Consider the following 12,062-nt stretch of genomic DNA (forward strand, 5'->3'; position numbering starts at 1 on the left):
GGAAGCATCCCAGGCAGGCCTGAATTGCTTATAAGTTGCTCTCCAAAATATATTCCCCATATTGCCTTTAAGATTTTTCTTTCTTTTATAATGGAATTCTACTATTAGACAATAACAGGATTAGTAAATGCTCTCTTTTAAACCCAAGTTTATTCTCTAACCCAATATTCTCTAACCGAAGTTTTAGTGTGAAATACTTTGATTAGTTTTTTCTCATGTCTAAGATCTGCTCCAAGAATTTTATTAGAAGAGAGGATAAGAAAGCATATGTAGTTTTATGATACAGAATAATTTAGAGCAGAGCAAACTGAAGGTTTGTCTCTAAAATAAGGCTACTATAATGGGAAGATGAGGGAAACATGAGAGCTTTAGGAGTTTGGAAACCTAAGCTATCTCCTTTCTCTCCTTCAGATATCAGAACCTACTTTTCCTAAGACCCTAAACTCAGACTAGCACAACGAATACTGTGACTTAGCTATATTATTTGTTAAATGGGCTTATTCTGGATTGCCAGTGAAATATGTAATAATTCTAACAGTTCTACAAGAAAATAATTTAGAACTCCAAACACTTAACTTCAAATAAATTGTTAAACTATAATGTTTATAAGCTTGACCTGCCTTCATCACAAGTTATCTGTTCCTACCTTGTGCTCGTACCCGACATTCCTCTTCCTCTGCATTTCTGAGTATTTCCTTAGCATGATTCAATGAGGATTCACACTTCAGAAGGTTTTTCACATGTGCAGCCAGTGAATCTACACTGCTACCACAGCCATCATCACTCTCTGACACACCCTCTTCCTCTCTACTATCTGTCATACTTGTCTTGGGTGAAGCATACGGAAAGAAGTTTAGAAGAACATCAGAAACTGACTCCATGGAATTACTATCCCATGAGCAGGAACTTGCATCACTACTTGAATCACTTCTAATAATAGTCATCATAGGGATAACAATTTTATTCCCAGTGGTTCTACCACACCCTTCAGGTTCAGACCTCATTACAGATTTGGCTGCTTTATACTGCCTAAGGGTTTCATCTAATGCTGCCTTGGCTTTGCTTTCTGCTTCCTGTAGAGGACTCCCAACTGTAGCTGAACTAATAAACTCCCAATTTTCAATGCCTCTCTCGCATTTCATATTCGTCTGTGTGCTAATATCCTTCTGTATGCACTTGTTGCTTGGGCTTTCCTCTGTGAATGGCTGTCTCCGACGCAAACCATCATTAGATTCATCAGCTGTGGGGGGTTCTTTGAAGCAAACCACCTTCTTAGATTGTATAAATGAAATATCACTAACATCTCTGAAAGGGACAAGGGGAGCAGGAAAACTGCATCGTTTCAATGCTATATTTTCTGCCTCCATTAAAAGTTCCCGAATCTCTTTAAGAGTTTTGGCACCACTGTCTGTGTCTCGGATTTCCTCAGAGCCAACATCTTCAAAACCTGAAGATTCTGGCTTATTTATTACAACTCTACCATCAGCCTGAGAATTTAAAGGCATATTGTTTGAAATAATACTGGAGTTAGAAGAATCCAAATTATCTATTAGCCTTTGAATATGGTCTGAAACAAGCTTGTGCTTCTCACTACGTGAGTAAGTGCCAGGCAGGACTGTTGATAACCCAGTACTCTGACCAGCTTGCCCAAGACCACTTGAGATCTTCAGGGCATCTTCAGTTAGATGTGTATCTGGCAAATCCTGTTGATAGAATATATCTGGTTTTTGTCTGTGTGAAAAGGAACTAGGAGGAGCTGTTGGTAACACGGTTTTCTGGTCAGCTGGCCCAGGGATTGTTGAAACCTTCAGTGTATCTTCAGTTAGATGCTTGTCTGACAAGTCCTGTGGGTAGAGAATATTAGTGTTCTCTTTGTATGAATAGGAACTAGAAAGAGGTACTGGTATTCCAGAATTCACATCAGTTTGTTCAGGGACAGCTGAAATCTTCAGAATATCTCCACTTTGATGTTTATCTGGCAACTGCTGTTTAAAGAAAATACTAGGTTTTACTCTCTGAGAATAAAAATTATGAAAAACTGTCAGTAATGGAGTTTTCTGGTCATCTGGTTCAATCACAGTTGAATTCTTGGGCTTCTTTCTCTGTGAGTAGGAACTAGGGGGAGCTATTGGTAACTCAGTCTTCTGGTCATGCGGTAAAATCACAGCTGAAATCTTGAGTTTCTCTTTATGTGAGGAAGAACTAGAAGGTCCTATTGGTATCTCAGTCTTCTGGTCAGCTGGTGCAGGAAAAGCAAAAACTTTTAAAGCTTCTTCAGTAGGATCTGGCAATTCCTGCTCATTAAAAATACTGGCCTTGTCTCTATATGAGTAGGAACTAGAGGGGATTATTCGTTTCCCAACCTTCTGGTCAGCTGGACCAGAAACAGCTGAAGCTTTCAAAGTTTCTTCAGTAATATCTGGCGACTCTTGCTGGTAAGAAATGATGGGCTTCTCTCCATGTGAGGAAGCAGCAGAGGTTACTGCTGATATTCCAGTCTTCTGCTCAGCAGGTCCAGGAACCCCTAAAATTTGTAAGGCCTCTTCAGTAAGATCTGACAAAGATCTTTCCTGGTAAAAAATGACAGGCTTCTCTCTATATGAATAGGAACTAGATGGTACTGTAGGTATCCCAGTCTTCTGGTCAGCTTGTCCAGGAACACCTGAAACTGTCAGAGCCTCTTTAGTTAGATGACTATCTGGTTCTTGCTGGTAGAAAATACTCGACTTCTCCCTATGTGAATAGGAACTAGCAGGTTCTGATGGTAACCTAGTCTTCTGGTCAGCTGGCCCAGGAACAGCTGAAACTGTCAGAGCCTCTTCAGTTAGATGACTATCTGGTTCTTGCTGGTAGAAAATACTCGACTTCTCCCTATGTGAATAGGAACTAGAAGGTTCTGATGGTAACCTAGTCTTCTGGTCAGCTGGCCCAGGAACAGCTGAAACTGTCAGAGCCTCTTCAGTTAGATGACTATCTGGTTCTTGCTGGTAGAAAATACTCGACTTCTCCCTATGTGAATAGGAACTAGAAGGTTCTGATGGTAACCTAGTCTTCTGGTCAGCTGGCCCAGGAACAGCTGAAACTGTCAGAGCCTCTTCAGTTAGATGACTATCTGGTTCTTGCTGGTAGAAAATACTCGACTTCTCCCTATGTGAATAGGAACTAGAAGGTTCTGATGGTAACCTAGTCTTCTGGTCAGCTGGCCCAGGAACAGCTGAAACTGTCAGAGCCTCTCCAGTTAGATGACTATCTGGTTCTTGCTGGTAGAAAATACTCGACTTCTCCCTATGTGAATAGGAACTAGAAAGTTCTGATGGTAACCTAGTCTTCTGGTCAGCTGGCCCAGGAACAGCTGAAACTGTCAGAGCCTCTTCAGTTAGATGACTATCTGGTTCTTGCTGGTAGAAAATACTCGACTTCTCCCTATGTGAATAGGAACTAGAAAGTTCTGATGGTAACCTAGTCTTCTGGTCAGCTGGCCCAGGAACAGCTGAAACTTTCAGAGCCTCTTCAGGTATATGACCGTCTGTCAAGTCCTGTGGGTAGAAAATAATGGGTTTCCCTATATTTGAGTAGGAACTAGAAAGTTCTGATGGCAACCCAGTCTTCTGATCAGGTGGTCCAGAAACAGCTGAAATTTTCAGAGCCTCTTCAAGAAAATGACTGTCTGGCAAGGCCTGTGGTGAGAAGAAAATGTGCTTCTCTCTATGTGAGTAGGAAGGAGAGGGTACTGTTGGTATTCCAGGCTTCTGGTCAGCTGGTCGAGAAACAGCTGTAACTTTTAGAGCCTCTTCAGGTAGATGACTGTCTGGTAAGCCCTGTGGGTAAAAAATAAAGGGCTTTTCTCTATGTGAGTAAGAAGGAGAGGTTACTGTAGGTATCCCAGTCCTCTGGTCAGCTGGTCCAGAAACAGATGAAACTTTCTGAACCTGTTCAGTTAGATGACTGTCTGGCAACTCCTGTTGGTAGAAAATATTGGACTTCTCCCTCTGTGAGTAGAAACTAGAGGCTTCTGATGGTAACCCACTCTTTTTTTCAGTTGGTCCAGGAGCAACTGAAACTTTCAGAGCCTCTTCAGGTAGATAACTGCCTGGCAAGGCCTGTTGGTAGAAAATACTGGGCTTCTCTCTAGGTGAGTAGGAACTAGAGGGCACTATTACTACACCAGTCTTCTGGTCACTTGGTCTAGGTACAGATGAAACTTTCAGAGCCTCTTCAGTTAGAAGACTATCTGGTAATGCCTGATGGTAGAGAATATGGGGCTTCTCTCCAAATGAGTAGGCTCTAGAGGACCCTGTTGGTATCAGAGTCTTCTGCTCAGCAAATCCAGGAACAGCTGAAACTTTCTGAGCCTGTTCAGTTAGATGACTGTCCGGCAATGTCTGTTGATAGAAAATATGGGGCTTCTCCCCATGTGGGTAAGAAGGAGAGGCTACTGTTGGTATCCCAGTCTTCTGCTCAGCAAATCCAGGAAAAGTTGAAACTTTATGAGCCTGTTCAGTTAGACGACTGTCTGGAGCTGTCTGTTGATAAAAAATATGGGGCTTCTCTCCATGTAAGTAAGGAGTAGAGGTTAACGTTGGTGTCCCAGTCTTCTGCTCAGCATCTCCAGGAACAGCTGAAACGTTCTGAGCCTGTTCAGTTAGAAGACTGTCTGGTAATTTCTGCTGGTAGAGAATATTAGGCTTCTCTCCAAATGAGTAGGACCTAGAGGACCCTGTTGGTATCCCAGTGTTCTGGTCAGCTGGTCCAGGAAAGGCTGAAACTTTCTGAACCTTTTCAGTTAGATGACTATCTGGTAACTCCTGCTTGTAAAAAATAATGGGCGCCTCTAAATGTGAGTAGGAACTAGAAGGTGCTGTTTGTATCCCAGTGTTCTGGTCAGTTCGTCCAGGAATAGCTGAAACTTTCTGAGCCTGTTCAGTTAGATGACTGTCTGGCAATGTCTGTTGATAGAAAATATGGGGCTTCTCTCCATGTAAGTAAGGAGTAGAGGTTACTGTTGGTGTCCCAGGCTTCTGCTCAGCAAATCCAGGAACAGCTGAAACTTTCTGAGCCTGTTCAGTTAGATGACTGTTTGGCAACTCCTGTTGATATATACTGGGCTTCTCTCCATGTAAGTAAAGAGTAGAGGTTACTGTTGGTGTCCCAGGCTTCTGCTCAGCAAATCCAGGAACAGCTGAAACTTTCTGAGCCTGTTCAGTTAGAAGACTGTCTGGCAATGTCTGCTGATAGAAAATATGGGGCTTCTCTCCATGTAAGTAAGGAGTAGAGGTTACTGTTGGTGTCCCAGACTTCTGCTCAGCAAATCCAGGAACAGCTGAAACTTTCGGAGCCTGTTCAGTTAGATGACTGTTTGGCAACTCCTGTTGATATATACTGGGTTTCTCTCTATGTGAGTAAGAAGTAGAGGTTACTGTTGGTGTCCCAGGCTTCTGCTCAGCTGGTCCAGGAACAGCTGAAACTTTCTGAGCCTGTTCAGTTAGAAGACTGTCTGGCAATGTCTGCTGATAGAAAATATGGGGTTTCTCTCCATGTAAGTAAGGAGTAGAGGTTACTGTTGGCGTCCCAGACTTCTGCTCAGCAAATCCAGGAACAGCTGAAACTTTCTGAGCCTGTTCAGTTAGATGACTGTTTGGCAACTCCTGTTGATATATACTGGGCTTCTCTCCATGTAAGTAAAGAGTAGAGGTTACTGTTGGTGTCCCAGGCTTCTGCTCAGCAAATTCAGGAACAGCTGAAACTTTCTGAGCCTGTTCAGTTAGATGACTGTCCGGCAATGTCTGCTGATAGAAAATACGGGGCTTCTCTCCATGTAAGTAAGAAGTAGAGGTTACTGTTGGTGTCCCAGGCTTCTGCTCAGCAAATCCAGGAACAAATGAAACTTTCTGAGCCTGTTCAGTTAGATGACTGTCTGGCAATGTCTGCTGATAAAAAATACGGGGCTTCTCTCCATGTAAGTAAGGAGTAGAGGTTACTGTTGGTGTCCCAGGCTTCTGCTCAGCAAATCCAGGAACAGCTGAAACTTTCGGAGCCTGTTCAGTTAGATGACTGTCTGGCAACTCCTGTTGATATATACTGGGCTTCTCTCCATGTAAGTAAGGAGTAGAGGTTACTGTTGGTGTCCCAGGCTTCTGCTCAGCAAATCCAGGAACAGCTGAAACTTTCTGAGCGTGTTCAGTTAGATGACTGTCTGGCAACGTCTGCTGATAGAAAATATGGGGCTTCTCTCCATGTAAGTAAGGAGTAGAGGTTACTGTTGGTGTCCCAGGCTTCTGCTCAGCTGGTCCAGGAGAAGCTGAAAGTTTTTGAGCCTGTTCAGATAGATGACTGTCTGGCAAGGCTTGTTGGTAGAAAATACCAGGCTTCTCTTCAAGTGAGTAGAAACTTGAAGGTATGGTTGTTATCCTACTCTTTTGATCAGCTGGCCCAGGAACAACTGAAACTTTCAGAGCCTGTTCAGTTACAGAACTTCCTGGCAACCGTTGCTGGGAGAAAATAACATTCTCCTCTCTATCTGAATAGGAACTAGAAGGTACTATTGTTTTCTTAGTCTTCTGGTCAGCAGATCCAGGAACAGCTGAAACTTTGAGAGCCTCTTCAGGTTGACGACTGTCTGGCAATACCTGTTGGTAGAAAACACCGGACTTCTCTTCAAGTGAGTAGGAACTTGGAGGGACTGCAGATATCCCAGTCTTCTGGTCAGCAGGTCCAGGAACAGCTGAAACTTTTAGAGCCTCTTCAGGTAGATGACCATCTGGCAAGGCCTGTGGGTAGAAAACATTAGGCTTCCCTCTTTGTGAGTAGGAACTAGAGGGTACTGTGGATATCTCAGTCTTCTGGTTAGCTAGTTCAGAAACAGCTAAAACTTTTAGAGTCTCTTCAGTTAGATGACTATCTGCCAATGCCTGTCGGTTGAAAGAATCAGTATGTTGACCAACAGTATTCTCGTGAGGAGACCTTACAGCCAACTGAGGAAGGTCCTCAGGGGACAAGGATAAATGAGATCCAATGTCTGAATCTCCCGGAGTGGTAGTGATGCCTGGTTTCAAGTTGGACTGGGTAATTTCAGCTATGCCTCCTTTAGAAGTATCTCCTAAGAAAAAGAGATTTGTTCATATTGTTAATATTATATACACATATATTTCGAATTAAAAAATATTATTTTTATGCACTAAAAAAATAAAGCAAGCTTTCCTTCCTTAGGCCTTTATGCTTCTAGAAAGGAATCCTAAGGAAATAGTCATCAAAAGAGATAAATATTTACACACAGACGTATTAATACAAAGCCATTTATAACAGCAAACTAATGTGAGAATAATTTAAATATTCCACAAGAGACTAATGCTTTAAAAATACTAGTATATCTATTTAATGAAATACTATGTGAATCTTAAAATTTGGATTTTTAAAGAATTTTCAATGTGATGGAAAAATGCTGTCCACTCTGAGATTTGATTTCACCCTACTTATAAGCTAATAAGTTAGTCTGTTATTGTGTCATGTATACTGGCAGAAGACATGAGACTCCTCAATCAGAGACAAAATACTTTATTGGAAGGCAAGGGAAAGAATTATCAGCTAATTTTCATAGATTTCCCTTTCCCCCACATCCTACAAAGGCAATGAAATATGGCCCAGATGGATGCCATGCATGCAGTGGGTTTAACTGACTCTCCTAACAAATGTACCTTGAATAAGATATATATTTTTAATTATACGAAACTGTAAAGATATTAAAGGTTACACTAAGGAGTTTAAACAATTATATGGCAGGGGGAGTTGTTGACAGCTTTGATAAGAACTGTACTGCAGAAATATAAATTCCAGATGGATGGGAAAGGAATACAAAAGTGTAAGCAGCACTATCTACCAGAACTTTCTGAAACAATGGAAATATTCTATATCTATACCATCTAATACAGAAATTCTAAATGAAAGTAGTGCTAAATGGCAGTGAAAAGTAAATGACTGAAATAGAAAGGACAAGATTTGACAAGTAACGCATTCACTCATTTGTTCATTCAGAAAAACTAATGTTTACTATATGCCAGTCACTGTTCTACATTTAGGAAATAGAGCAATAAACAAAAAGACAAAGCCTACATTCTAATTCTGCCTCACAGAGCTTCATTTCCAATATGAGGAAGCAGACAATAAATAAATTGGTAAAACATATGGTATGTCAGATGGTGCTAAGAGGGTTGATATATACAGCAAATAATATCTTTACTTTACATATAGGGAAAGTAAGTTTCCAAGATGACAGTATAACACTGCTTCTCAATGTGGAGATCTTGTTAACTTGCAGATTCTGACTGAGTAGGTCTGCAGTGGGATCTGAAATTCTGCACTTCTAATAAGCTCTCTAGTGATACCCAACACCATTGGTCCACAGACCACATTGTGAGTAGTAAAGATACATAATTTTTCTGGAGTTGTACAGTGAGTAAGTGACAAAAATGGGCACTTTAACCATTTAACACTAACTCCGAATTCTGAATTCTTTTCACCACACTGACTGGCATTCTAAACCCACTGGGAAGCTTCAAAAAAGTAGCTGAATATAGAATGAAATGGGTTGAGGAGTGAAATTGAAAGGCAAAGAAGTATCAAGTATTAACTCTTGAAGAAAACTAAAAGAGAAAAGGAAGAATGTAACTTGCATAGTAACTTGAGAAAGAATATGGCTTATGAAAATTTTTATGAGAAAAAAACAGCTTCAAGATAATAAATCAAAGCAGATTAACAAACTGAACAATCAATGGATCAAAGAAGAAATCAAAAGAGAAAGCAAAAAATACCTTGAGACAAATGAAAACAGAAACACAATGTACCAAAGTTTATGAGATGCAGCAAAAGCAGTTCTAAGAGGGAAGTTCATAGCGATAAATGCCTACATCAAGAAACAAGAAAAATCTCAAATAAAAACCTAACTTTATACCTCAAAGACCTGGAAAAGGAAAAACAAAGCCCAAAGTTAATAAAGGAAGTCAATTAGCAAATATCGGGGCAGAAATAAATGCTAAAACAAAGGCTAAAAAGACAACAGGAAATATTAATGAAACTAAGAGCTGGTTCTTTTAAAAAATAAACAAAATTCACAAACTTTTAGCTGGACTCATCAAGGAAAAAAAGACAAAGGACTCAAAATCAGAAGTGAAAGAGGAAATGTTACAGTTAATACCACAGAAATAGAAAGGATCATAAGAGACTGCTATGAACAATTAACACCAACAAATTTGACAACCTAGAAAAAAATGGATAAATTCCTGAAAACATACAACCTATTGAGACTGAATCATGAAGAAACTGAAAATCTGAACAGACTAATTACAGTAAGGAGACTGAATCAGTAATCAAAAACCTCCCAACAAACAAAAGTCCAGGACAAGATGGCTTCACTGGTGAATTCTACCAAACATTTAAAGAATTAATACCAATCCTTCTCAAACTCTTCCAAAAAACAGAAGAGAGGGGAACATTTCCAAATTCATTTTACAAGGCCAGCATTACCCTGATACCAAAACTAGATAATGACATTACAAGAAAAGAAAATTACAGGCTAATATCCCTGATGAACATAGACAGAAAAACCCTCAACAAAAAACAATACATTAAAAGGATTATGTATCATGATCAAGTGAGACTTATTCCCGGGATGCAAGGATGGTTCAACATCTGCAAATCAATCAATGTGATATACCAGATTAACAAAATGAAGGATAAAAAAATCACATGATCATCTCAACAGATGCAGAAAAAGCATTTGACAAAATTCAACATCTACTTATGATTTTGCTCAACAAAGGAAGTATGGAGGGACTGTATCTCAACCTAATAAAGGCCATATATGACAAGCCCACAGCTAACATCAAACTCAATGGTGAAAGATGACAATTTTTCTTCTAAGATCAGGAACAAGACAAGATGTTCACCAACACCACTTTTATTGAACATAGTATTGGAAATCCTAGCCAGAGCAATTAGGCAAGAAAAAGAAAAGGCATCCAGGGGCCAGCCACATGGCCAAGTGGTTAAGTTCATGCGCTCTGCTTCGGCGGCCCAGGGTTTCGCCAGTTTCAATCCTGGGCACGGACATGGCACTGCTCATCAAACCATGCTGAGGCGGCATCCCACATGCCACAACTAGAAGGACCCACAACTAAAAAATACACAACTATGTACCGAGGAGCTTTGGAAGAAAAAGGAAAAAAAAAATTAAAATCTCAAAAAAAAAAACCAGCATCCAAACTGGAACAGAAGCAGCAAATTGTCTCTTTTTGCAGATGACATGATATTATACATAGAAAACCCTGAAGACTCCACCAAAAAACTGTCAGAACTAATAAATTCAGTAAAGTCGCAGGATACAAAATCAATACACAAAATGAGTTGCATTTCTACATACTAATAACAAACTATCAGAAAGAGAGATTAAGGAAACAATCCCATTTACAATTACATTAAGAAGAATAAAATACCTAGGAATAAATTTAACCAAAGAGGTGAAAGATCTGTACACTGAAAACTACAAAAAGTTGATGACAGAAGTTGAAGACACAAATAAATAGCAAGATATTCCGTGCTCACGGATTGGAAGAATTAATATGGTTAAAATATCCATACTACTGAAAGCCACCTACAGATTCAATGCAATCTCTATCAAAATTCCAATGGCATTTTTCAGAGAAATAGAACAAATAATCCTAAAATTTGTATGGAACCACAAAAGATTCCGAATAGCCAAAGCAATCCTAAGAAGAAGAAAGATGGAGGCATCACTCTCCCTGATTTCAAACTATATTACAAAGGTAAGGTAATCAAACCAGTATAGTTATTGGCATAAAAACAGACACATAGATCAGCAGAACAGAATAGAAAGCTCAGAAATAAACCCATGAATAAAGGGTCAACTAATTTATAACAAAGGAGCCAAGAATATACAATGGATAAAGGACAGTCTCTTCAATAAATGGTGATGGGAAAACTGGATAGCCACATGCAAAAGAATGAAACTAGACCATTATCTTACACAAAAATTTACTCAAAATGGATTAAAGACTTGAATGTAAGACCTAAAAGCATAACCTTCTGGAAGAAAACATAGGCTGTAAGCTCCTTGACATAGGTCTTAGCTATGATTTTATGGATTTGACACCAAAAGCAAAGGCAACAAAAGCAAAAATAAACAAAGGGGACGATATCAAACTAAAAAGCATCTGCATAGCAAGGAAACCATCAACAAAATGAAAAAGAACTTACCAAAAGGGAGAAAATATTTTCAAATCATATATCTGATAAGGGATGAATATCCAAAATATATAAAGAACTTACATAACTCAATAGCAAAAAAAACAATCAATCTGATTAAAAAACAGGCAAAGCATCTGAATAGACACTTTTCCAAAGAAGACATACAGATGGCCAACAGGTACATGAAAAGGTGCTGAACATCACTAATAATCATTAGGGAAATGTAAATCAAAACTACAATAAGATATCATCTCACATCTGTTAGAATCGCTATTATGAAAAAGACAAAAAATAACAAGTGTTGATGACGATGTGGACAAAAGGGAACACTTGTGCACTGTTGGTAAGAGTGTAAATTCATGCAGACACTTTGGAAAACAGTATAGAGGTTCCTCTAAAAGTTACAAATAGAACTACCCTATGATCCAGCAATTCCACTTCGAGGTATTTATCCAAGAAAACAAAAACACTAATTCGAAAGATATGTGCTCCCCATGTTCACTGCAGCATTATTTATAGTAGCCAAGATAGGGAAACAACCTACCTGTCCATCGATGGATGAATGTGATACACACACACACATACACACACACAGAATACTATTCAGCCATAAAAAAGAAGGGAATCTTGCCATTTGCAACAACATGGATGACCTTGAGGGTACTATACTAAGTGACATAAGTCAGACGGAGAAAGACAAATACCATATGATCTCACTTATATGTGGAATCTTAAGAAAACAAAACCAAGCTCTTAGATACAGAAAACAGATGGGTGGTTGCCAGAAGCATGGGGTGGGGTGTGGG

At 39.5% G+C, this 12,062-nt stretch overlaps 1 protein-coding gene across 9 annotated transcripts in view; it reads right to left on the minus strand.

Annotated features, from left to right (window-relative positions):
- Nucleotides 1-12,062, minus strand: part of ALMS1 (ALMS1 centrosome and basal body associated protein) — a 251,540-nt gene that overhangs the window by 162,863 nt on the left and 76,615 nt on the right. For all 9 annotated transcript variants that reach the window (XR_011503935.1, XM_070511957.1, XM_070511958.1 and 6 more), the window contains one exon: nucleotides 647-7,096. Coding sequence is in view for 8 of the 9 variants with exons in the window: in XM_070511957.1 (XP_070368058.1) it covers nucleotides 647-7,096 (6,450 nt within the window). In the remaining variant the exon portion in view is untranslated. The remainder of the gene's footprint in view (nucleotides 1-646; nucleotides 7,097-12,062) is intronic.

The sequence above is a fragment of the Equus asinus genome, chromosome 6, assembly GCF_041296235.1.
Source record: "Equus asinus isolate D_3611 breed Donkey chromosome 6, EquAss-T2T_v2, whole genome shotgun sequence".
In the NCBI taxonomy this organism is placed as follows: Eukaryota; Metazoa; Chordata; class Mammalia; order Perissodactyla; family Equidae; genus Equus; species Equus asinus.